We start from the raw sequence: 27859 nt of genomic DNA, 5'->3' as shown, positions 1-27859 counted from the left end.
GATAATGGCTGTTTGTGTTAAGCTGAGAATTTACAATGATTTTTGACTTTGAGAAAAGCAGCAGAACCGTTCTGAGGCAGTGACTGTTTCTGTTTTCCAGGGAGAGGTTGGAGAGCCTGGTCAGAAAGGAAGCAAAGCAGACAAAGGAGAGCAGGTGGGTTATAAAAATGCATGAAAATACATTATTCACATGTTAACGTTCTCTTAAGGGTTTATTTATGTCATACATGGAATGAACTGTGTTTAGCTTAAATACGTAAAATGTTACATGAGTGCTTTAAAATTTCTTTAAACATTTTGGGAGTTGCATTTTGGTAGCAACATTGTTTTTGTTTGTTTGTTTCCAGGGTCCTCCTGGCCCAGCTGGTCTCCAAGGTCCCATCGGCGCCCCAGGTCCTGCTGTAAGTACAACTGCCCTAAATGTAATGTACGAAGAATGTGTTATTGCTATAGCATCACGAATGAGATACAAAGACTGACAGGAGAACAGGTAGCTGACGTGGAAACCAGAGAGCCTATAGGAGACAATGCAGAAAACTCAGAGTTGAACACGCCAAGTTTCCACATGCTTACATTTCTACGAGTAAACTACTTTTCCTGATAAAGACTTGCAATACCAGACACAAGATGTTTAAACAGTAAATTGAAAAGCGTTCTGCCTTTAAGCGCAGTCTCCGTGGTGTTGTATCAGCAAGTATTACATATATTTATATGAAAATTGCAAAGTTTATAATGAATGCGCTGCACTTCAGCAGGGCTTCAGAAAGTTGTAAAAATATTCATAAAATTTAACAAGTGCAATATAACCAGTAATTCAGAGAATATATTAAACCTGAGCAGAAATTAAAGCAGTAAAAATCTGCATGTGCTGTTTCTCAGGGAGCCGATGGAGAGCCTGGTCCCAGAGGTCAGCAGGGTATGTTTGGACAGAAGGGAGATGAAGGTTCCAGAGGTTTCCCCGGACCCCCTGGTCCCATCGGTCTGCAGGTTTGTACCATCATCAGCTGTGATTGCAAATTAAAGGAACCATCAAACATGTTGTCCTTTACACATTTTACACATTGGCTTTCTCCCTTTGTTGTGCATTTTTGTTGTGTTATAGGTGCATTATTGTGGAAATAATTAAACTGCTGCTGTGAACTTTTTTTCACATGTGTTAGATATATACATAATTAGGCTGCACCTTTCATGTGTGCGAAAATGAATGATAAATGGAAGCCAGAGCAGAGCCTACCTTTACACGGTTTTCATTCATATTGCACACCACCTTTTACTTTCACCAGTCTTAACCAGACTCATTTAAGCATTTATTTAGTTCTTAAGACTTTCTGTACAATATTGGAAAAGAACTACTCTCCTCTTAATGCCCCTTGTTTCTGATGCTGTTTCATTCCTTTGAGAACTTTTCTTGAATTAATGTCAAAAACTTGAAGCAACACAAAATGAAGCAATGTGGATCAATATTAGATGTTGTATTATTCTCTCAAGAGAAAAAAAATCCCATTTTAGCATAATTGTTTGGCATATGACATGCATCAAAGTCGCCTCCCCAATTATTTTCCACATAAAGTATGCTGCGGATGCCCACATTGGCCTGAGTGGACGTCCCAAATCTGTGACCAAATGAGCCGCTGTCACATTTTCCAGCTGGTTTTGATCAAAGGTGTCACATTTCCAGGATTTTTCTCAGGCTTGCTTCCACTATATTGCCACCACACCTTGACTGTTTCACTTGTTAGGTGACAGCAATTCTTCTTTCATGGTCTTGTAGCTGTCACACTGAATGGGGAGAAACTCATTGTTAAATTTTTCCGTCCTCTATGAGCCACAATTCTAGCTTCATAATGATTTTTTTTTAGCAATGTAAAGCTGGAAAGAAATAGCATACAGTACAATTATGAATTTAGGGCATTATTTTGTAATTAATTTTATATGCTTTTTTTATTGTGATTCATATTCATTTCTGTCCTGCTGACATGCCATGCAGTTCATCTGCAGTCGCTGCTTTGCAATCCCGTACTCAATAATAACCTTGCCACACAATATTCACATTTTACTAGGTGAGTCAAAAAAGGTTAAAGACAGAGGACTACATTCTACTAACTGGAAAAAAAAATAGGAATTTATCCTTTATTATTTATTTTTAAACCTAGTCATTATATAGATTTATTCTCAAATAATTTCTTTGTATAGAATTTAATCAAGCATAATTTTTTGACATTTATGATCTGTATGGATTAGAGTTGCGCAATAAAGCAATCTGAAATATATTCTTCCTCCCTCAAATATGTAATGATGACATATGTAAGAATCAGAATTCCACATTTACCTCTAAACTGTGTACAGCCACGCTGCGACCTTCATCTCAGACCCTGCTACAGTGGAAACAAAGGCAGACACCCAAACTGAACTGACACAGTTGACTATGCAGTTTAATTGGCTCTGTGGTGAATAGAGTGGTGACCTAGCTTTGACCTGTAATGATTACACCTCTCACCTTTATTCGCGGGCACTATCCTTCTTTTATCATTGCCTTGGTTGTCTATGCAATGTCTACAGCCCTCAGAGAGAATTCACAGAGACCTACAAGGCTTGTCAGTATGTATAATGCAGAAGGCATTATCGCCAGTGATACATTTTTCTTTTTGATATGCAGCATTTTAGATTATTTATATGCGAGTAATTCTCACCCAAGGTCATAGTTGCTGAGCTGTAGAGTATAGACCACGCTGAAAATATTAGGGTCATTTAAAAAGCTGGTCGGCTTGATACAAAAATGTACACATAAACTCCAAGTACCCTTAATGATGTTTTGTTGCACCATGATAATAATCTAACGAGGTAGGACCTTTCCCACAGTTGTAGCCCATTTGTTTGTAATTATCTGTTTATTTGCAATCAACTTCTTAAGCTAAACACGTTAGGAGTTTACTGCCGCGTTTGGGGTCATTTTCTTGATGAAATTACATAGACTACTGCTTATCATTCCAAGGTGCTATCCTATCTCCACAGGATTGTATTCAATGGACTTTTAATTGGGAGTAATTCACTTCCCATCGCGATTCAATTAATTGCATGGACTGACCTGCTCCAATAGTCTCTTCCTCGTTGAACACATTTGCTATGCTGCATAATTAGCAGCACTGCTTACGAGCTGAGACGAGAGGAGACCTTTACACAGATGATATTTCTCAGCAGGCAGGAATCAGCATGCAGCTACACACACTTAGCACCCAATGATATTACTTGCAAACAGAGGCATGAACACACACACTTGGGGATAGGGCAGTGCACACATAAACTTAAAACACTCAGCAAAGGCTTCTTTTTTTTCCCACCAGTGTTGTGAGTATTTGAGGTTCGGGAAGAGGAATGAATTCTTTGATCTCCTCACTTGCAACCTTACGTTGATGACAAGCTACCTTCAAATCAAGAAGACACACACAGAGGGCAACGAAGGCTACAGCAGTTTAATCATGGCAATTACTGGTAGAAATGTCAGGGATCAAACACACATGAGGTCTTGGCCACGCTGCTCATTTAACATGCATGAGTGAACTGGAGTTACGCTTGCACTATTGAGTAAAGTTGTGCATGACAGTGACTGCAACAGGAAAACAAATAGAAGACTAATATTGCCTTACTTGCTTCGTTATTGTCACACTTTTATTTGTAGAGATGGAGACAGAATTGTAGAATGAAATCACGACGCCATCACCTTAGTATTTCGAAAGAGGCTGTAAACCACTGTTGTGCTCCTACAATATGTGTGAAGCGATTTAATACAATTCCTCATAAACAGCAGCTGTTGCAGAAAGCCCTAAATCAAGCATTTTCATGCTGTACACTTTCTTAGAACTTGACAGCAGTTAAAATGTGGATTCAAATGATTAATTTACACAAGTTCTGGCTCACAGATACATTTAATATTTTAGTGCATCACTATAATGTATTCCAGCATTCAAATCACATATCAAATTAAACTTGAGACGACATCAGCTGTTGTGAAGCAGTTAACAGTACAAACCAATTTAAGTCATTAACAATGTTGTTGCTTATTCATGCAGCAGCTCCTTGTCCTTGATTGTTTCTTTTCTGATAATGTAGATGATTATTAATTTCATTCTGTCTTCAGGGGCTTCCTGGACCTCCAGGTGAAAAGGGTGAGAACGGTGATGTCGGGCCCATGGTAAGAGACTCACTCAGTTTTTGCAAATATTCTTACAATGCATTAATGCACCTTAACAAGACGGTAACTCTGTTGTGCAGGGTCCTCCTGGTCCACCTGGTCCCAGAGGTCCTCAGGGTCCAAGCGGCGCTGATGTACGTATGACCAATTGTTGACAGTGTGTATATAAAACATTATATATAGCTTATATATTTAAAAGGTTCTGCTCCACGCAACTCTGTGACCTAATGTTAACAGTTTCACCTCACCCATACTACACTGTAAGCCTTGTTCTCTCCCAGCTGATGAATGATGACTCATTTCTGTCTTTATGTTCTGCTGCAGGGTCCACAAGGTCCTCCAGGTGGTGTAGGCCCCATGGGATCTGTGGGTGAGAAGGTAAGACTCAGAACATGGCTCCCCAGGGTGTTCTGCCTGCTTAGTATGATGTTCAGCTGTGAAGTTGAAATATTGCCTCCTCACACCTTCCAGCTTATTCCAGACCACCCAGCTGCCCACTGTTGTTATCATCTACGTCTGTTCATTTCATATGCTCAGCCTTTTTGTCTGAGTTAAAGCTTTGACACTATTAGTGTCTGTTTTACTACACCTCCAACAATATTTGTTAATTTTGCTGCCATTTGGCAGAAGGCTGCACTATAAATACTTAATGTTGTGCCATGGTTGTTAATATGACCCTGGAATATGAAACACAAATGGCTACTAACACTCGGGAATGCAGTAACTTTTAACATCCTAGTAATCCACTATAATTATAGACTTCCTTGAGTTAAATGGGTTTTGTTAATATTAATTGTTATGCATTATTATTACTGTTTAAAATGCATAGTCTGAATTTGGAAACTCTGTATACAGCAAGTTGAAGGTTTATTTGTCCAGGCACTGACATTTGTCTAACCACAGGGTGAGCAAGGTGAGGCTGGAAACCCAGGACCACCTGGAGAGCCAGGCACAGGGGTAAGTGAGCTGTGTTTTTGTAGTGCAGTGTGTGGCAGAAATATTCTAAGCTTGTATTTTGTTTTGTATGTTCGTGCCACGATGTTCGCTCACATCATACCACCCAGTGTTGGCGTAATTATTTTTCATGCTCTACTTGAAAACAGTCTAAAAACTTCATTTGATTAAACTTTTATGTAGAACACCACCACAGTTTGCAGAATTAATGTTTGCTACACCAAGGTCGGTAGCAGTATCAACCATGTATATCTGGAGGTTATCCCTGGGAAAACGGCAACATTAGTAGACTGCTTTAGGAGCTGAACAAAATCCAATCTAAGGAGAAGCTTTTTTTTTTTGTCAGTGTGACACTGTGTATTCATCACCGTGAAAATAATTGCTCTTCACATTTAGGCTGGTAGTTCATCTCAGCATGGCCCTTCTGCTTTGCACCCCATGTCCACATAGCCTGCCAACCTGAGTCTCTTCCCAGACTCTTAACACATAATTACCTGGAGGATATGCCTGGTGCTTCTGTCCTAAAGAACAATGATTGCAGCCACAATGAAGCAAATTGACATCAAGCCACCAGACAGCCACAGTCTAAACTGTGATTTGCGTTTTTTTATATCTCTACAATGGGGCAGTTGTGTAGGACTTTACAACTTCTGCAAGTGCTCTTCACTGCCATGTTTTTTTTATTTTGTTATACTGGATGCCAGAGTTCATTTTAAAGCATCGCTTGCTAATTTACGGCACCCATATGCTTTGTTGTTGCCAGACAAATTTTCAACAATTTGATACTTTTTTTCTTTTCATTAAAACACCCATCATTGATGGCTCTATTATGCCTGCTGCCCTCATTCATCATTATTGAGTTACAAGAGCAGATTGAAAAGATGGCTTGTTTCCAGAGGGAGTGGCAAAGGAGTATGAATACAAGCGTTCATAATGTCCCCTACTAGTCTCCCATCTAATTGCTAATGTGTTGTCACTGACATTTCCAAAGTCACCGTGCCACTCAAGTTCCCATTGTATGCATCCGTGTTGTTGTTTTGACGTGTAAATACATTTTAGGAACTATGATATACTTCTAATATCAAACTTTTGTTTCTTTGCTGATCACTTCTAAAAAACAGGCACACAAACACTGACAGTGATACGCATACGTACATTAACAACTACATCCATGATACACAAAAACTCTAATTTAATCATCAAAAATCAAATAATGTTAATAATAGTAATACTACGATGCCAATGTTAACAAAACTGCAAAAAGAGCTTTTGTGTTTTTTGGAATACAATTGCAAATTTAAATGCATAAACTGATTCAAATGTTGCCTTTAACCAAATGTTTAATGGAGCTTCAAAGCATGAAACTGAATGATCTCTTTTTGTCATCTGGAACAACATCCCACTGAATGATGGCTTCCACAGAAACAGCTGACTGCTACAAATCCTGGGGAGAAATCGACAATATTCTGGACAATCTCTAATTCAAATCTTAAGCGCCCTATCACAGAGAATGTGCTGGAATCCTTCATGCTCCTGAGAAAAAGAGCTTTAGCATACGAAATAGGGAGAGTGCATTGAATCAGCACAAAAATGAACACAAATTTCCTGTAACAGAAGCAATGGGTCCAGCAAATTCACTTATTTTTACAATGCAACATATTGCACATGTCCACTGTGAAGACATGGTAACTTCATACCTTAGAGCACATGGTGTTTAAAACATATATAGACTTTCTTATGTCATTTTCTATCAGCAGTGTTGACCATCTGAGGTTGCTGTCCTCCGTTACGAGCACTGAGATCACTTTCGGGTCCAATTTCTTTCAGCAACCTCCGACTGCTTGTCTGTTTTTATCGCTCCATTCACTTCAGTGTAGGCTCTTTAAAAAAAATGCCTCTTGTGGTACAGATATAATGAATGCTCTCCCCTAACCCCCATCACTATAGGGACCTAAAGGTGAAAGAGGAGAGAAAGGAGAAGCCGGCCCCCCTGGAGCTGCTGGACCCGCTGGTGCCAAAGGACCCCCTGGAGATGATGGTCCAAAGGGTAACCCTGTACGTCCAACAAATACTCTCAAGATCTGTAGAGGAGGTTTTCCAGTGTTCAGTCACACAGGCTAAAATGTACCGCTTTACAGGAACTATCTTTTATTGCCTTAAGGCAGGCAATTTTATCCTAGAACATATTCGTGAGCTAAAAAGCCTTTTTATTGAGGAGGATTATATTTTATGCCGGCATGGTAATGGGATGCAGTGAGGCCTTTTCTCATGGATTTGCAATATCATCATTAAGCCCATCAAATTACCTTCAGCGATTGTAACCAGGTACACCAGAACTAAATCACTGTCTAAATTACTCACCATGTCCTTAATACCTGTATCCAGGGAAATCATGTCTCAGCAGCAGTGCTTCAGGTTTCATTTCTTTACACTGATGCGTCTCATTTCTCTCTTTTGAAGGGTCCCGTTGGATTCCCTGGAGACCCCGGCCCTCCTGGAGAGCCAGGTGTTGCTGTAAGTGGAACCACATAGGTCCCTGTTTGGTGGTCATATTAAATCCATACATTAAACAGTAGGGTAGTAGCATTGGATAGATATTGTCATCGTCAGTTGTGCGTATTTTGCTTTTTGCAGGGCACTGATGGAGATCCAGGAGAGAAGGGAGAGGATGGTGAAGGCGGTCAACCAGTAAGTTGTTGACACGTTTCATTATTTGGACTGAGCAATGACTGCATGAGTATATATTGTGTACCGTATGCAGTTTACTTGAGGGGTACTTTGTCAGTGTGTATGAATGAGCCTTGTTTTCATTTGTTTTATGATGTAGTCGTCCACCGCAAGTTTGCCTCCAGTAAAAGCTGTAATCATATTTAGTGAGTAAATAATTTACACTGCAGCATTTTAACTCATGATGTTTACTTCATACTCTTGAGTGCAGGATAAATGGATTCATCTGCTTTGTAGATTCATTATGTCTGATTAGAAATAAAAGCCAAAAAGTAATGTGTTGTCCCTGTTAAAGTGCAGCGAATCGCAGCTCCTGATTTTAAGGCTGTAAATGAACCTTTATCACTGTCATAGAAAAATGTAGAAAATCTTTTATTTACTCTAAATATGTGATGCATTTTATTTTTTCTTTAGGGAGCCCAACTGCACAAATACCACAAGGATTTATACTGTATATCCTTGTGTTTTTTGTGCTTGTATGTATTTGTGCAGCCATCCAAAAAGAAGATCAACAACTTTTTAGTACTTGGAATATTTACAAGGGAAATTATAAAAATTGCTCTGATTGCTTGCAAGTCGGAGATAATTGGATGAAAGTATCTCAGGGAGCACAATATGTATCATTTCAAACAGTACAGTGGCTCATTAAACTTTGGATTTTGGCCTAACTTACAGGGACTATCCTGGGGTTGAATATTCCCAAATGTTGTCTGTGTTATTGTACTTTTGGCAGACAGATCTGGCAGAAGTTTAGTTAACCATGCTGTACTGCCACCAACATTTATATGAGCTTAAACTAATTTGTTAATACAAAGTGTTGTGTTTTAACAACATGCTGCATTGCTCGTTTCCTTGCTTGTTTTCAGGGACCTCCAGGTCCATCAGGAGAAGCTGGCCCACCCGGACCACCTGGCAAGAGAGTAAGTCTGCAGCCTGAAAAGTTCATTTTACTGCAGTGTTTGTGCATATGCATCACTGGTGTGCTTCCAGCAATAATCCCATGTCCACTAATCACATGGTCCCATTGCTGATGTTTTATCATTTCAAAAGTGAGTTGTTTTGATGTAAATTTTCGAGACTGTCCTCCTTGAAAAAACGACCACACAGGTCGTCTGGACACGCCGTTATTACGACCGAGTGTTACGTTTTGACGTTAAGCGACCTCTAGTGGTTGAGTAATATCGATACTCCGGTGTCTTCAGCTGAAACGTCACCATGAACAAACTTTGACCTAACACTAACACTAACCATAACCCTAACCATAACCCTAAACCCGTCTTGCGAAAGTGAGGGAAAAAGCCGTTTTGCAAAATTAAATCCCGTAATGCCTTCCTGTCTCCCGTAGGGGCGCTAACCTAAAATGCGCTTCTCATGGTCGTATTTCAGGGCACATACATACGACCTGTGTGTCGTATGAGTTTGAGGGCTTGTTGAAATTTTCTTGCAGACCAACACTTTTGTCATTGTTAAAATCATGACTCAACAAGCCTGTGTCAAATGTATTAGCCATATCTTTAAATAGATGAAGGGAGTGTGTATCTGTTGGCATTGTTACACTGCCCCTTTAGCTAGCGGACAATTTTCTGCCTAGCCTGCTGCAACTCCTCCTCAGCAACTCAATTTTACCAGTAAAGCAGGAGAGATTCATTTTATTAAATGTAGAGTGGGGAAAACAAAGTGGGAGATTTAAGGGGTCAAGGGCATTACGCTGGTCTGCGAAGAAAAGCTGTCTCAAAGCCCATTGAGAAATGAACGTGGGGGATGTGAAAATCATGAATCAATTTATTTCTTAGTAAGAAATTGAAAAGGCCTGCTAAAAAAAATGGCTGGGGAAAAAAAGAGCTGACGGGGTCCAAAACTCATTACGTACCTTGTGGCAGTGGGAGAAAGCGAGGATATATAGTAGGTCTGACACTTTATTGATCCATCGCTGCTTGACTGACAGTCAGAACAAAATATAGCATAACATGGACATGGTAAAGTTGTTAAGAGGTTATGAGTAGAGAAGGTTGGCTTTAAGGGTGTAAAACCCCAACTTTCCGCCAAAAATGGAAAATAAAAATAAAACCTTTAATCCTTTTAATGCATTATTTGTTGAAGATGTCGATCATCCACCCGCTGACATTCCATATTATAAGAGCCGAATCAGGTCTCTGCTTTATTTGAAACTTAAGATAAATACATTATACTACATTAAAAGTTACCGTCTTTCATTCTCGCTCCACCCAGTAAGCAGATGTCCTTTACATACTTTAGGAAGCTGAGATGTCTGTGTGAAGCATCAAAGGCAGTAAACTGCTGACTGTCTTGAATGCACACACCAGAGATGGAACATTAACATATTTCCAATATGATGTGAAGCTCAAAGTCCACATGAAAATGAGCAGCTATTCTCCTGAATTTGAAAGAAAAGTCACAATCTCTAGTGACTCCCTGCATTTCAAAGAAAGGCACCAAGGCTCAGCCCAATGGGAAAAAACATGGCATGCATTTTTAAACCAAGGTTGATTGCTTTTTAATGTGCCCAGTGAAATTTATATTCTAGGTATTTAGCATGGTATCAGCATACGCTGCACCTAAATTGCCGAGGGATTATGGTAAGGAAAAGAGTTATTTTATCACACAGAGGTCTTTAATCACTTCAACAAAGGAGGGGGGCCTAAGATGATCCGCGGTTTCGACAGGTGGCTCCTCTTAATGTATATTTCCACTGCTAGAGTTATTTGGGATCTGCTGACCTTGTTGTGTCTTTTCTGCATTTTGTTAAAAGAGAGTCACCACTATTCTAAATGTCTCTTTAACAGCCTTTGGTTCTTAATAAGTATATTAAGCATAGCCACAATGTGTCTGGTTTTCTAATGCCTTAATACTGGAAATGTATTCAACATTGCTTTGTGAAATAAGGAATATGGAATTGGGTATTAACCTCATCTAGCTTTAATTCTTTCTATTGGGTTCAGGCCACTACTTACTTCTTTTCCCCTTTTGTCTTAGTAACTTGTAGCAATTTGGTCCAATTAGGAGCAGTAATAATCTGCGTCTTCATACACATAACACTGCTGTTCAACAAAAAGGTCTTTGGTGACCTTGACAAGAAGAACACACCTACACATTGACTCAGACTGCTGTATATTGACCCACGGTTGAAATGGTTCTTGGTGCTGATCAAGAGGTACACATCAGGAGAAGATGAAAGCTCCAAGACAGGAGGCGAGCTCACATTATAGGCTCTCAGTCATAGCACTCAGCCTGCAGTCGGCCAGATCAGAGTGGAATTTGGATGAAGAGCAGGTTTGAAGAGGGAGACTGAAGGTGGAGTTGAAAGAAATTGTTGTGGGCCTTGGAGTGCCTGACCAGAAAGAAAAGACGGGCCTATCTGATGCTGGCGTGACTGAAGGGGCCTGTGTGTGTTTTCTGTGTGATATTTCCATGGCTGCTTGATTATATGTCTGTGTGAGCAGACAAAGGCAAATCACTGATGTATCTTGACATAACTGAAGAGTGCACATTTGATAAAATTTAATTATCTTCCTTGCTTTAGGACACCACCCACGAAGTGTTTTTTAGAAGCCAGACAGCTGTTCAATATGAATCTAATAAAGTTAACTAAAACACCAAAAGGCCGGGGAGATAATTCAGCAAAATCTCAAATGATGATGATCACTCTTTATTTGGGACCAAAGCCTTTATACAGCACCACAATGCACTGTGGTCCATCATTTAAAAAGCTCCAACAAGTAAATAACTGAGCTGCTTTTTCTTTCTTGGGGTTAATGATGAACATTCACTTGTTTGTACAGTCTCGTTTTATGTGTGTTGTTGGAATGCTGAAACAGTGTCCTGCCTTCCTCCTCAGGGACCTCCGGGGGCTGCTGGAGCAGAGGGCAGGCAAGGAGAGAAGGGCGCCAAGGTAAGAAAATCAATTCATCCTTTGCAAAGTAGAGCCATCTCAGCAAGTCCTCGGCTGTCCTCCCCCTCGCTGCACCCACACTGTTGATTAAAAGCACAAAACGCAGAAGTAATTTATTTTCCATCGCAGATTAGATGGAAATTTATGGACGCAGCCAATTTAAGTAAAACTAAGATTCACTTGTTTCTTGCATTGTTCTGTGACTTAATTTCAAGGCCGACAAAAGAAGTCAACGCTATTTATGTCTTGCCCTCAGGTATGCAGAATTACCAGGCTTTTTTCTTTTTTAGTTTGAATCAGAATATACTGAAATTTCTCTTGAGTTTGCACTTGTTTTACACCAGTTTCCCCATTTTATCAGAGTCTAAACTTGCTTCTATGTTCTGTTTCTTGCATAAAAGCAGATTCAGTTACCATCAGCTGGTGCATGCATCAGAATACCAGATTTTCTTTACACTAATGCCTTTGTTTAATAGTTGTGTTGTGTGAATACAGCTGTTAATGAAACATATCATTAATCTTCTTGATTATCTCAGTGCTAAATCTTGAACATCTGACTGAAAGCGTTGCAGCTGGACTATACAGTGGTTGTAATAAATTCAGGAAAGTCATTCTGACAGCTTTGCCGTAAGCCTGTAATCTTAAGCACCTCAAAGCTCAGATTTGATATCTTATTTCCATGTGCTCCGTGCAGTCTCTTTGCATAGTGATGTGCTTCAGATTACAGTTAGTCAGTATTCAGCTGTTGGACATGGTGACCTTGTGGCCATCCTGATTTCCTCATGAACTTCAAATGAAAGCATACCAGGATTACTACCATCAAATTTTGTGCCTGTTCTGAACCTAATTTCAAGGAAAGGAACACTAGATAACTCAGACTCTTGTTTACTCGTCCCCATTTGACCGATCTACACACTGCATTGTGTCTCGGCATAATTTAAAACTTACAGCAGCCTGCAGCTGAGTTCTGATAAAAAGAAAAAGAAATACTCTGAAGTGCGGAGAGACTCCAAAAAGCTTGAGAGCAGGATATCAAAGGTTGTTTTTGTGTTGCAGATTTTCAAGGCTGTCACACATACAGATTGTTTTAACAGATACTATTATTATCTTTTATTTATATATTCTATATCCTATGCCATTATTATACATTAGTATTCAAATTTTTGTCAAGAACCAACTGCATCACTTTTCTGACCTGCTCACTGGCTATAGTTACCTCAAATGCACAATAGACATCTAAAGTTTTTTTTTTTTTTTTTTACTTATTTGCTATTTAAAGACAGTTTTAACCCTCCGAACCCAAGCATTTTAGGGGCATTATGTACTCCTGTCATATTATTACAGACATTGGGTTAATTTTTATTTTTATGGGGTTTTTTTAGGGCGGGGGGGGGGGGGGGGGGGGGGGGGGGGGGGGGGGGGTTAAAGTCCTGTGCCTCTATTGAAACAGCACAACCATGGCTAGAAGTAGAGAGAAGTCAAAATGTCATCCCTCCAGCATAACAAAGTGACAATACTTGTTTATTTTAACTGTATATACGTTTGGTCTATTTTAAAGAATAAAGTGATTTAGATTACATTTTTTGATTACAAGCTTACTTTTGCTTAAATTTTCTCATTAAACTCCACATTATACATGATTAGTTCATGTGTAACATTGAGATTAAGTTTGGTGATTTCTTATAGCAATACTTTACCTACTTACCTTTTCTAATAAACAATGGGTTTAGTGGATTCAGAGATGGCTAGACTGATTAAACTGACTACTTATTGGCGTGTACGTGATCAAATTTGAATATTTACGTTGCTAGTTTACATCTAGTGAACCCTGCTTTGTCAAGACTGTTAACATTATTACAGTAATCTTAAATACCTAAACTGTGTTGTCTAGTACAGAGCATGTCATGCATTCACAACACTTGTATGTCCACATACAGGGTGAGGCAGGTGCCGAGGGTCCATCTGGTAAAACGGGACCTGTAGGCCCACAGGGACCCGCAGGAAAGCCTGGTCCAGAGGGTCCTACGCGGAATCCCTGGCCCTGTTGTAAGTCACAGCGACAACATTGAACTTTACATGTGTATAGGTTTAACTCCACTCTCACAGAGACATACATACTCAGACGAAGACACACACCCACAGTGTACACACATAGGAGAGTACTGCTAAGCATGATGATAGACTTCATGGAATAATCAATACTCCCATTTGGCTTATACTTTAGTTTCACTTGTTTATTCCAGCACACTTTTCTTCCCTGTTTGGGCTATTAATCATTGTGTTGGGCACAGAAAATCAATGGCACACCAGAGAAAATACAGCAGCCTATAATGCTCACTACTATTGAATGGCTTTTCACAGGGTGAACAAGGGCTGCCCGGCTCCCCAGGACAGGATGGTCCACCAGGTCCAATGGTTAGTATGCATAGTATCATCTGCTCTCTCTCGCTCTCACTATCAGTATTTATCTATCTAACTAGAGCTGGAGTTGTTGGAAGGAGCATTTATTTCCACTTTGACAGAGCTCCCGTAGGCTATAGGTTTCCTATTGCTTCCAGTTTCTAAGTTAAGATGCTGAAATTATTCCACACACACAGTCCCACAGTACTGAACACACAGAAACAGAGTTGCTATTAAAGATCTCATTTGTGTCTGGATTTGCCTGTTTACTAAAAAGATGGACTGTCCCCATCAATGGCATCTGCAGTCTAATGGATGGTTTTATCTCTTGTGTTTTTGCTTTGCTTTTCTCTCTGTAAAATTTAGGATTTTCCAGCCTTTTCTTTTGCTCCTCTCATTTTGACACTTCTTGTTCTGATCTTTTTGTCTTTCTCTCCCTTCTCTTTCATGCTCCTTTGTCTTTATTTTCCATTTTCTACTTCAACTGTCTGTCTTTCTAGCCTTCTTCACATTGTCTGGCTGTTTATTGTCTTTTCTCTGTGAAATTGATTTTTAACTTTCTTGTGCAGGGTCCTCCTGGTCTTCCTGGCCTGAAAGGTGACCCTGGGTCTAAAGGTGAAAAGGTGAGTGTTGCCTTTTTTCCTGCTTTGATTGCAGTCTGTTTCATCTCTCAGGTTCCAGATAGGCTGTGAACAAGAACCTTTTTACCGTGATTTGGTTCAGACTTTAGTCAAGGTTACAACTCACACACAACTTCCACGACTTTGCAGATGATCAAAACACAACACATCTTAGAATAACAAAGCAGCATTAACAGCAATGTGGTCTCATATAAACATTTAGGACACCAAATTAGTTTTTGTCATTGCTGCTGTAAGAGAAATCATCTCAACAGAATTAAATATGGGAACGTGATGTATCATACTAATCTGTCTAATCTTGCTATTTTCTTTGCTGTCAAATTTGCTGGTGAATATAACTGCAAAGGATATTCAGACAGCACACATTACTCTGTCTAAATTGCCTCCCCCACACTGACATGATGACTTGAGAGAGAACCATTTTCAAGCACACAATGGAAGCATCGTTTTGTGTGTTTTAATGCTGTCAAATCTCTGGGCCTGGTTAGAGTTTGCCGATTTCAAAGTCATCATCTTTGTGTTGTGAATTTGCCTCGGTCGCTTTTGAAGTTCGAGAGAAGTTCTTTTGTACTTGCTGTAGAAGAGACATTTCAATTATAATCCCTGAGGATTTGTGCTGTAATGAAACTTCACCCTTCACAGCCTCCCATGTGCATTTCAGCTTTGTGGAAGAAAATAATGTTGCCCTTGTCAGACATGTGTGCAGTTGCTTTACAGTTTGAGTACGCAAAGGGACGCTGGCGTTATCTCTGACTGCTCTTTGTGTGTGCATTTCTTTTCATCCTGCAGGGTCACCCAGGTTTGATCGGTCTGATTGGACCCCCTGGTGAGCAAGGAGAGAAGGGAGACCGCGGTTTGCCTGGACCTCAGGGTTCTCCTGGTAGCAAGGGCGACGGTGTAAGTGATTGATGACTCCATTCCCGCACTGATCCACAGGCCATTTGCCCTCCACCTTTTGCCATTTTTATCCCATTTGCCCTTCCTTTGTGCCCACAGGTCTTGCTACACCCACTTGCCGTACATTAAAGTCCACTGAAAAAGGCAGGATTCAACTGCACTGCAATGCAGATCTCTTTACTTATAGTATATAAACAGTGAGGAAATGTTCTGTGGATTGTAGCTTTTGACACATTGGATTACTCATACAAATTGATAAAAAATGGTAGTGTCAAAATTGTATTCACATGCCTGAGAGGTGTTGTTTAAGCTCAACTCTTTAGGTCCCTTTTTTCTTAAACAGCCTTGAAAGTGGATATAAGTTTAGTTATTCTAATTTGGTTTTATCTGTTTTCCACTGTGGTAATCAGACATCTAACATTGCAGAAAATTAGTAACTCTCTGTCTAGCAGTATTGTTTTTCTTCATCCAATGAGCATTGTGGTCAGTTTCTGTGTATTTGATGCCTGCTCTAATAATATCATGCTGGGAAGAATTTCACTCTGAGCCATGCCATTGAAATTAAAATGTATATTTCTTCCTGGATCTCCAATTTAAATATAAAGCGGTAATGGAAGAAGGTACAAGCTTGGGCCCTGATAAAGGACTGATGACAGCCTTTATCAATTTTTAAATAAACATCATAGAGTGACCGAGTATGCCACCGTGTCCTGCTGTGACCCTCAGCCTGCACCCGGCTTTGTGATTTAAGGTGATGCGCTGGATTGCGATTTAGCCTAATGAAACTGTAATGTCCTCTTTTGTCAGAGCACAAGGGTTTCAAAACGTTTCGACTCAATTCACCATGAATATTTTAGGACCTGAAAATAGGCCTCATATTGTTGTGGCTTGATTGCTTCCCAAAACTGCGTGATAAAATTGTGAATTGCTGGATTCAAAGGATCAGCACCCCACATGTGCAGTGTTCCACCTCTCTTGATGGTTAAAATTATTCATTCTATGTCCCTCATCCTTAGTCATCATATTCTAGCTTTTTCATTTTTCTCATTATTTAAGCCTTACAATAATGTTTTTTTCTGTGCTGTTTCTTTCACATATATCTGACTTCTGCTTTGATCTCATCTTATTACAGGGTATCGGTGGAGCTACTGGTCCTCTGGGTCCCCCAGGTCCTCCTGGTCTGCCTGTAAGTCTGTTACTTATTCAATCATTCATTTACCTTCAATGCTCGTGATCGAATGATTTTGCCAAACTGCTGTGCTGTGTCTTGTGTCTTGCAGGGTCCTCAAGGTCCTAAAGGAGCCAAGGGTTCATCTGTGAGTAAAATCTGTGTTTTTTAAAAGTGTATCACCACTATGCTACTAGATGTGTACGTTAAATCCAGCCTGGATACCATCTTTCTTGTCATGTCTCTCCTAGGGTCCTGCTGGTCAAAAAGGGGACACTGGCACAGTTGGTCCTCCTGGTCCTCCTGTGAGTAACATGGACCACTAGTCTTTCTTCTGTTTCCAACAAGTTAAAAGTCACAGTAGCAAGTCATTCTTCTTCTGAATCTCTTTCAATCTAAAACTGTTTTCCCCACTACATCCTACAGGGCCCACCAGGCGAGGTTATCCAGCCCCTGCCTATTCAGTCACCTAAGAAGACCAAGCGCTCCAGTGGCATGCAGTCAGATGCAGCTGGCACCATCATGGATTATAATGACGGCATGGAGGATATCTTTGGCTCACTCAACAACCTTAAACAGGACATTGAGCGCATGAAATACCCCATGGGCACCCAAAACAACCCTGCCAGAACATGCAAAGATCTCCAGCTCTGCCATCCGGAGTTCACTGATGGTAAGATAAAACTCAGCAGGAGAGTCTACCATAAAAAGAAGATGCATCAGATCTTGATGTATATCGTATAACACACCTCTTATTGGAATATGTTGCATCAGAGAGGAGCTCCATCTGTAATTGAGCCCCCAGAGATTTTCCTCATTTCCTCAGTTGATGTTGTTTTAGACACCTGTTCTTTTGGCAAACTTTCTTGCTGAAAATAATGATTGAAAAAACTGGCCAGAAAGAACTGGATTCTTCAGTGTTAGAACTTTCTAGTTCCTTTGGTGTCTCGGACTGTTTATTTTTGTAACTTTGCGCCTACTCTTAGCAGGATAATTGAGATGTGACTTCTCAGTCTGCAGTACTCTTGTGCCTTTTGGCATCATTGAGCATGGGAAGTGGGATTATTAAACTGATAGACAAAGTTTTCATTGCAGCAAGGATTGGTTATAGTGTATCATTACTCATTTTGCTTTCTATGAGCAAAAAAAATCCACCTTGCTTCAGGCACAGTAACACCAGCTGAGTGTAAGCCATGAAAATGAGCAACAAATTACATTAAGCAGAATTTCACATAAGATCAAGAAATCCAGCACACTTAAATTCAAAATGGAACTTTACTGCATTTTCTGTGGACATCTATTGAACAGGATGTTTGACTGTTCTTGGTTCTCCTCAGGCGAGTACTGGATTGATCCAAACCAAGGCTGCTCAGGGGACTCCATCAAAGTGTACTGTAACTTCACTGCTGGGGGCGAAACCTGCATCTATCCAGATAAGAAGTCCAATGGAGTAAGTGGCTTTGGATTTCTACCCTGTAGACACAAAGCTGCCCTTTTTTAATCATCATTTCTTATCAAATATGAAGACATCATTGTAAACCGGCACATCGACAGAGAGCACAGAATTACACCGTAGTTATTAAAGGAAGCCGCTGAGTTTGCTTCAGGATGAAACTTGTACAGATTTGATATTCACTTTTGTGCAAACAACTCAAACACCACCAAAAGGCAAATACTACAAAATGATCTGAGTTTTTGAAAACGATATTTCAAAGATATTAAAACAGCAAACAGGTTTGTTTTGTGCTCCCCAGTGATAAACTTTGATGCTACCCTCGAGGCTGTGCTCCACACAACAAACTTTTTTCATGTTTGCTGCATGACTCACGACAAAACGGAACTCTTATGATAATGTTGAATATTGTTGTGCTCTGTCCGGTTTTGTTCTCCATAGGTCAGAATCTCGTCTTGGCCCAAAGAAGTCCCAGGTTCATGGTTCAGTGAATTTAAGCGTGGTAAAATAGTAAGTCTTTTTTTTCTTCTTCTTTCGTGCACCGCCTTCAGCTCTCACAACACAGAAACTCCTTCAGTCTGTTTCATCTCTCCCATTTTTCCCATTTTCTCCTACTTACCTCAACTGTCAGGCAGCAACCAAAAGTTTCCCCACATAAAGAAATCACAAACTACCTAATGGTTTGATTGTGTCCAAGGCCACAGCAGTGAGAATTTAAGAGTGCAAAAGATAAGTTTTATCATGAACGTGAACGGATTTGATTTGAAATCATCTACATCCTTTTAATTAGTGCTTCATTGTCAGTGATTGTTGAAACGTTTAAATAATTACACCTTTTCATATAAAGAATAAAGCATGATTAAACCGAAGTGCTCCAGTGGAAGACAAAGAGATTTCTTTTGATCTCGACTTGATCCATGTGAGTCGGTCGGGGGCAGGATAAACACCTGTGACTCCCTATCAGTCACTTGAACTGAGGAAGCCTCTTGGATTAGAGCTAAAGTTTGTTTAAGAACCAGAAAGAAGTCCAGTTGTATTCTACCAAAGCACATAGGATTACTATGGCCTGCATGTCTGAGGATCTACAAAAACACATCATTAAATCATCACAGAGAATCCAAGAAGCATACTTGAGGATTTTAGCATTCCAGCTGTCTTCACTCTGCCCTTGAACACTTAAAAATCTCCCTGTGAACATCAGCTATTTCGTGTAGTCAGAAATGAAAGGAACAGGTTTGTCCTGCTCCATCAAACTGGTGTCATGCTGTATGTATTTCCACGGAGAATACATTTCAAAAGACCCGCTGTGACTGTGACTGTCATACAGCTTTGAGGGATTAAAGGTGCACTGCATCTCCTGGCACTGAGCTGAGAATGCTCTTTAATGCACATGTTCAGACAAGGTTCACACAAAGTTAATGTTCCAGCCAGAATTCTGTGTTGTTTTTAGATGTCTTGTTTCTCTGGAAGTTTTCCAAGTGAACCAAAAAAGTGTCATAAAGTTGACATTTATTGCACTTACAATTAGTGTATGTAATTGCAGCACAAAACAGTGTAATGATGAAAGATGTTTTAATTAGTCCTTTCGTTGGTGGGTTTTCAGCACATCAGAAACGTTGGTGAAGCAATGGTTTTTGCTTTTGTGGTGTTTTCTTTTTTCTCTCTGAGCCTTCTGGAAACTCTTTTTATTCTGTATTTACATAAAGATAAAATGCCAACACGCATTATATTGACTATGTTAGAATTAAAGTACCGCGAGCAGAAGTGTCTGCACCAGCTGGCTGTAAAATGAAGTCCCTGTGAGCTGTGCTGTTTGAGAAGCTGAGCTTTGTTAAACAGATTACATGTAGGTGACGTTAGATGCCTTCTTGTTCCCATGTTGAAGATTTGGCTGCACTCATTAATGTTTTAAATAACAATTACAGCGTGTTAATAAAAATATGTAACTACAATATTTGCCACTAGTTTTGTAAAGCATGAATACTGGCTTTTATCAGCCAGCGTGGGCCTGTACACACTCTTCATATGTTGTTAACTTGAACAAATATAAAAATAATTTTATTAGATTAGTTCTCTCTTTTCATGAAAACAAGCCCTTTACAACCATTTTTTTCCTAAGTTCTCTAGCATCCAAAACATCAGTTTATTTACTTTTTTAATCATCTTAAGTATCTTCATATTTTTATGTTTCAATGATGAAGCCACGTTTTTATTGAGATACAGAATTGGCAATTGATTTAGCTATTTTGTCAGCGCATGTGTCTGCTTTTTCCCGACATTTTTTTAGTTTAAAATGATTCCTTTAATCACAATTCAAATCTTTTGCACAGGTGATACATCAAAAGAAAATAAAATGAACCTTTAGCCCCCTCAGTAAAGGGATCTTGTGGCTCTATTTTGCTGTGGGAGGCATTTTGCTGCCATGCTTTTGGTCCACTTGTCACATTAGTGGCAATGATCACTGCAAGCTAATACAAAGTCGTTTTCAGTGATCATTTCTATCCCTGTGGGAGTGATCTCTGTCAAGGTGTCAGTGTCTCCATTCATAGAGTCATTGAAATGATGTGAGTCCTATGCTGTGGCCTTTACTGTCACCACATCTCAGTCCAAATGAACACCTATAGGAGATTCTGAGCAGATGTTTTAGACACCGCTTTCTATCATCATGATCAAAACTCCAAATGAGGGAAAATCTTATGTAAATATACTGTTCTATCCCTCCAGTAGTTACAGAGAATTAGCAAATCAATGCCAAGGTGCACTGGTCGTACAAAACCTTACTGAAACACTTTGTCTTTTTTAATCCAATTTTGTAAAATGTACTTTCAAATTTGCTTTTCCTTCTTCCCATCCACCTCTGCCTCTCTCTTTTCCCCAACAGTTTTCCTATGTTGACGCAGATGGAAACTCAATAAACATGGTACAAATGACCTTCCTCAGACTACTGACAGCCTCTGCCAGGCAAAACTTCACCTACAGCTGCCACCAGTCTGTGGCGTGGCACGACGCCTCTAGCGACAGCTACAATAAAGCCCTGCGCTTCTTGGGCGCCAACGATGAGGAGATGTCCTACGACAATAACCCTTACATCACAGCCATCTCAGACGGATGCGCGGTAAGCACTGTCCGTAGATCCAGTTTGTCTAAATGAGCCAAGAGCAAATGGAGTCAGTTTGTTTCCAGCATCATCTAAAGTTTGTTAGTACAAGTAGTGTCAATTTAAAAGGAAAATTTCTTCATGTACTTTTTGCCTTATAATTTTCCTTTAAAGTTAGATTTTTTTGGATGATTTAATCTAACCTAGCCAGTGCTATTAAAAATCACCATGAGGTTATTTTCTAGCAAAACTCAAGTGTGTTTGCTGATTATTGGCACAAATGTACTCCTGTTGTGTGCAGAACAATCAAATTGTGAATGATTGTTCTTAGTTTCTCATTATTTCCATAACAACTGAACAGAATTCTTAATCTGGAAATAAAGTCACAATGAAGCAACAAGGAGAGGAACTTGGTCTTTAACTGATCTCAGCTGATCGATGAAAGGCACAAATTATTTCAGCCACTTCTGAGCAAGGTTTTCCCAGACCTATAAGATGTGAACAGATTGACCTTTTCTTCAGCTTACTTGCAGTGTGAAGTTAGAAACAAAATATGTTTAGTTTTCTGAGAGTTTTTTGTTTGCTAATTCTTTTCATGTTTCCACATCTCTCTTGATGCAGACACGGAAGGGCTACGGAAAGACTGTGATGGAGATGAATACTCCCAAAATCGATCAGGTTCCCATCATCGATGTCATGTTGACTGACTTTGGGGACCCTAACCAGAAGTTTGGGTTTGAAGTTGGGCCCGCCTGTTTCCTTGGCTAAACAAAAATGAAAAAGTAAAAAAAAAAAAAAGGACTTGATGGGGCCAGCAAAGAAAGTCAAGTTGAGACCTTCTGAGTACCACCAAACCCCATTTTTTAGCCCCCCACCCTTTTCTATGCCACATGCAAGTTTTGAATAAGAGATGGTGTAGCAAACATGTCTTTCCATGTATGTACGTGTAACCCAGGAAAATACTTGTTGCCCTTGTAGGGCTCGAACCACATGACTTAACCACGTTATGGAGCAAAGGTGAAGGACATTGGAATGCGTGGCAGAGGAGGGTGAATCGGAGGTTACCAAGAGAGGGGATCAGGCAACATAAGGGGACACAGATCTCCTCTCTGAATTCTCCAGGTGCTGTATGAAAACGACTACAATGGTGCTTGTTCAAAACACACAAAAAGTATAAAGAGGTGCTACGAAAGAAGGTGTATTTTGATAATTATAAAAAACTGTAATTATTATTTTGTACAATACTGTTATTTCTGAATCCACTTTCAAAACTTGCATGTGTATCAGATTCTGCTTTCGGCTCTTTAATTTCAATGTTGGTTCAAAGATATACAGTGTAAGTTAAAGACATCATTAAATCTATTAAATTTATAATTCTGTTTTTTTTTTTTTGTTCAACACATTCTGTGTACATGTCATCAAGCAAATAAAAGTGAGCATTCAAACAATTCTCTATTGCTAAATTAGACTGTATGCCCTTTGTATATATTGACAGTCCAAAGCTTGAGGTTATTTGCTGTTTTGCCCTTGTGACCGTAGGTGAGACAACTGGAAGTATCACACCAGCACGTTAATGGCAACATCTCCCACTAATGTTGTGATCCTGTGCTAGTAGGAAGCAACCATGGCATTCATTTTCCTTTATTTAATTCTATTTGTTTTTTTGTTTTTTTCTGTTTCGTTTTCTGACAGGCTTTTATTTTGGTTGTATACCTCAAACTTTCTTGATAACCTTTAAGATGCAAGGATGCTATGCCCTGTATATACCTTGGTTAAGCAATTAAGTTTATATATTTTGGGTGGGGATTTTTTAAGAGCGAAATACGTTAACTGTTAGACATCCACTGTTCAAATCCTTCTGTGAATGCAATGAGAAGCCCTTGCGGTGACCCATTTTTGTAACTAAAATGAGAAAATGTTTTAATGTGCTTTTTATAGTTCATTTAAATATTAAAAACTGGATTCGAAACAACAGTGAACTGAATGTCTCAATGGTTTGTGTAAGATGATTATGGAGTAGATCTACCTACTGTACATGTCAGATGCTTTAAATCAAGGATATGTTTATTCGACTAAGAGTCTGGGCTGGTGCAATTTCCGTCTCTCTTGAAACCAATAAAGTACCATCTTACCGTAATTTCCTTTCATTCTGAGTACATGAATGGAAACCTGAATGTCTCTTCTTCTTTGCCATAGGATGGATGGAACATGGCCTATCTACCTTCATATTGAAATGTTTTTGCTGCTTATTTGCCTGTGCTTAGGGTTAGCTGTGAACTTAAAGCTATATGCACTATGTGTTATTCTAGAAGCACACACCCCCATGCACTCACACAAAACCACTTAACTTCCCTGAACATGGGAGTTCTTTCTTTCAGATAAAAAGGCTTATTACACACAAAGGATGTAAAGCTTGAGTGAGTGGGATGGAATTGTAACACCATAATCTCAGCATACTGTAGGTGTGACAGAGAAAGATGTGACAGAGATGAATGAGGGTTTTGCGAAAGATCTTTTATACCAAACCTGAATTGCTGTATTGATTATAGAACTACATAGCGTTCTAGTCTGTCTTTGAATTACATGTTTTAAGAGTTTTAACGATAGCAGTATCCTGTAACAAGAACTGTTGAGTTTGAAATGCATGAGTACTCTGTATGGCAGAGTTGGGAAACAGCAGCAATTGTGCTATGACATGCAGTTTGTTTTCGCATATAAAAGCCATACTGCGGCAATTTTACGCTCACATCTCCCAGTTAAAACAGGCAGCTGTGTGGCTTAACTTGGCATGACAAATGAACACAGGTAATTGCTAATCAGGCTCTGTCCCGTAAACGCTGAAACGATGCATGTGACCTTCGAGTCTGAAGAAAAAAGGCCAACCTGCATTCTGTCTGATAGCCAGCAGGGGGCGGCTCATGTGGTTGCAAAAATAAGTCAGATTCTATAGCAGTCTGTGAGAGATTTAACTTGACTCCCCCTTCATCTGCCAACCCAGGAAACATTTTCCTAATGAGTTCATGATCTCAGTCACTAATTTGAAGATAGCATGGTGTTCTTTATTTAAATGATGTTCCTATTTAGAGGAATATAGACAAACAGATTATGTGTTAGGATAGAGCTTCTTTGTGATTGTTATCATTTTACCGCACATAGTCTACAGTCTCAGTCTACATTCACTTATCACTTGTTACATCCAGTTTTAACAGACAAAGATGGAGACAGCTAAAGGCCAAACTCAGTAGTCCCAAAACCAATGGGTGCTGTCATCTTTAACATCCATCTTTTCTATACAGTCTACGCCCTGTCCACAGGTAACATTTACCTAACAATATCTCTCAAATTGAAACTCATATTTTGCTTATTTGCCTCACACAACACGGGTAAAAACAACTACTTGCACTTTATGGGGCTCTGTAGTTGTTGGCCTCCGAGTTCCTTAGTGGTGATCGATCCCTTGAAGTGACACAGGCATCGGGGGGAATAATATTAATTTCTCTTGTTAAAGACCCCTTCAGTGGAGGTCTATTTTTCATACCGTGTTAGCTTGTCTTGGCAGTATTTATTTGCTAGAAGACGAGTGAAAATAAGTGAAATAAGCAGTCACCACCATAGCTGAGTATTTTCCACCTGAAACTGCAGTGTGCTCATGAAACAAATTCTGACTTGCAGGGTTTCATATGTGACAAACAAATCCTGTCAGCTGTCAGGGTGGAGATATCTGTATCATTTCTCCATTGGAATTGATTTCTGGTTTGAGCATGTGTGGTCACCCTGCAAAAAGAAAGTTTGTGGCCTGGCTCCGTCAAAGGTTTTCTTATGTGCATCTCTAGAGCTCACTGATGAACAATCTGTATTAAAAACATAAAAGCCATATGTAATGGCTAATGCTAGTTAACAGTTATCTCTGGTTTACTCATGTCCAATCCCAGTTGTATTGAACAATCCAGTCCAAGTCCAGGTTATGATGAAAAAACAAGAATGTATTTATTTACATTGTGTCGCTGATTAATCCACAAAAAAGGCTTTCAAAACAAACACAGGACGGGACACGGTAAGAAAACCGTGTGTCTCCACTGCTAACCTGGCGTTGATCACAATAATCTCACGTTCCAGTGAGCCAAACTGCCAGCTCTTAAAGCTACAGTACCACCAAAGATTAAACATAAAGTGAACAGTCTGTTCCAGTCCAAAAGATAAACAAATAACCATATTCAATTAGCATTACTCTGAAATAACTTTAAAACCAATATGTAAACTTAAGATTCAAAAGTTACAGCAAAAATTATATTTACTGTAAATAACATAAGAATAAAATGAAAAAATCAGCAAACTTATGATTGCCTCATACACCATAATAGAAAATACTTTCTTGGCCAGGACCAGAAACTTCCTGGAGGCCCTGCTGGTTGCCTGATAATGTCTCCCCACCACTTGGTCTGGATATATTTTTTTCTCTACTGATTAAATAACTGAATGTCACAATCAGTGAACTTCAAAGATGCTTTGGTTGCAAATGTTGTTACCTGCCAGCTGTTCCCCTTGTTTCCCGTCTTTATGCTAAGTTATGCAGGCTTCATACTTACCACACAGAGTGGCATCAGTCCTCTCATCTAACTCTTGGTGAGAAAGCCAATAAACCTATTTTAACTGTCAGCCTGATACTTTAAAGTTTGCACCTCCTCTCCTTATCTGCAAAATTTAATTTGCCCTAAAGTGTCCAGTGTATTTCTAATTCTATTACAGCTGTGGAAGGAGTTGCAGCTAAATTACTGCAAGCCTACAAGCCCCTTTCTCTCTTTGAAATAACAAGGGGAAAAACCGGCCTAATTAGTATTCAGTCCTTCTGTGCCTTCTTGAAACAAATGTTAGCAATGGCCTGTGTCACTTCAAAGGATTGACCACTACTAAACCTTTTATTTTCTCCTTGAAAGGTGCAGAAGAAATCCACATAATAACAACTGACATGTCTGTGCTGAGCAGCAAAAGAAATGGACTTTGTATTTTCTTTTATCTTCCTTTCTTTAGAGTGAAGGTCTTTGTAGAGAAGCGACCAAAGAGAATACTCATGTGGAACCGAACACACGCGAAAAACAATCAAGAAATTCTCCTCGTGGCTTCAGAGGAGAATTCAGCTGCAGTCCATGCTACTTTCAACTTACTTTTGAGTCCTTTAACAAATACCATATTTGTCTCAGTAGATTACTTGCATCGGTAATAGGCCTTTTTACATATTCAAGACACACCGTTTATTTAAATGAAGCAATCAAACTTCCTTGAGTTGTTGTGAAAGATCACAGTAATAATCTCCAACATTATCATATAAATGTCACATTTGCTGCATTTGCTGTTGTAAACACGGCAGGGTGTGTTGTTCTTTGAAAAAACAAAACCCTCAAAGAGTGCCACGTAGAGAATGTCACTCCTTATTACCAGGATATCAATGGAGAAAAAAAACATCAAACTAACATTGCAATGAAAGACTGATGAGCGATTAACGAGAGCAGTGGGGCAGAAATAATGCAACAATAACCTGTTAGCAACAAAGACAGGAGACTGTATTCCACTTGAAAGAAGTCACATTAAAGTGACAAGTCGCAAAACCCCACAAAAGATCTGAAATGAAATTTCATCCTACAGCATCCAGAGTATCACTGCAAAAGCACAAAATCTTACCAAGTTAGTTTGTCTTATTTTTAATCAAAATGTCTCGTCCCACTTGATTTAAGAAAAATTCACTTAACAAGTGACATTTCAGCAAGATAAAGGGACTGGTTTTAAGACAACACATCTTAAATATCTTGTTAAGTCAAACAATCTTTTAATTATCTTGTTTTCAGTTGAATTTTACAAGAAAACGTGAAATAAGTTTAACCCTCGTGTCGTCCTGTGGGTCAAATTGACCCATTTTAAAGTTTGAAAATGTGAGAAAAAAATATATTTTCACATTAAAACTTCTGATGTTCACATTGTCAACATTTTTGGGAGAATATTACAAGTTGTACCGATATATATGTAATTGGTTTAGATATTTTTAGGATTTTTTGGAAGGATTTTAACTAATTTTTTCAAAATATTTACAGTAATTTTGTTGCCAAATTTGTGGGATTTTTTTTTTAAATGAAACTTTCAAGGGAAACTTTTAAAGAATTATTTGAATTTTCTTCCTAAAGGCTTTGCAAATTTTCAGAAATTTGGAGAATTTTTTGGCTGATTTTTTGGGGGGGATTTTTTTTCAGACAAGGAAACAATATTTCTTTTGGTGCCCATAAATGAGGACAACAGGAGAGTAAAAACATCTCAAATTAGGAGGCTACATAAAAGCAAAAATCTATTTTTTTGTGAAAAACTACTTTTTTAGCATATCTGGTTTATTTTAAGACACCAAAGCCTGATAAAATAAAGCTTAAAATAAGTTTTCCC

At 39.2% G+C, this 27859-nt stretch overlaps 1 protein-coding gene across 1 annotated transcript in view; it reads left to right on the top strand.

Moving 5' to 3' along the window:
* The window catches only part of col11a1a (collagen, type XI, alpha 1a), an 82724-nt gene extending 59151 nt beyond the window's left edge, over nt 1-23573 (top strand). Inside the window, 25 exon segments of the mRNA XM_051940660.1 lie at nt 101-154; nt 348-401; nt 880-987; nt 4136-4189; nt 4270-4323; nt 4514-4567; nt 5093-5146; nt 7091-7198; nt 7604-7657; nt 7778-7831; nt 8737-8790; nt 11727-11780; nt 13718-13801; nt 13803-13826; nt 14142-14195; nt 14750-14803; nt 15611-15718; nt 16851-16904; nt 16999-17034; nt 17138-17191; nt 17313-17559; nt 18224-18336; nt 18781-18849; nt 21221-21454; nt 22058-23573. Of these exon segments, the coding sequence (XP_051796620.1) occupies nt 101-154; nt 348-401; nt 880-987; nt 4136-4189; nt 4270-4323; nt 4514-4567; nt 5093-5146; nt 7091-7198; nt 7604-7657; nt 7778-7831; nt 8737-8790; nt 11727-11780; nt 13718-13801; nt 13803-13826; nt 14142-14195; nt 14750-14803; nt 15611-15718; nt 16851-16904; nt 16999-17034; nt 17138-17191; nt 17313-17559; nt 18224-18336; nt 18781-18849; nt 21221-21454; nt 22058-22204 (2034 nt within the window). The 3' untranslated portion in view covers nt 22205-23573.
* Nucleotides 23574-27859: the final 4286 nt, after the last annotated feature.

This window comes from Acanthochromis polyacanthus, chromosome 20, assembly GCF_021347895.1.
Source record: "Acanthochromis polyacanthus isolate Apoly-LR-REF ecotype Palm Island chromosome 20, KAUST_Apoly_ChrSc, whole genome shotgun sequence".
In the NCBI taxonomy this organism is placed as follows: Eukaryota; Metazoa; Chordata; class Actinopteri; family Pomacentridae; genus Acanthochromis; species Acanthochromis polyacanthus.
This window is presented reverse-complemented; position numbering and strand designations above follow the sequence as displayed.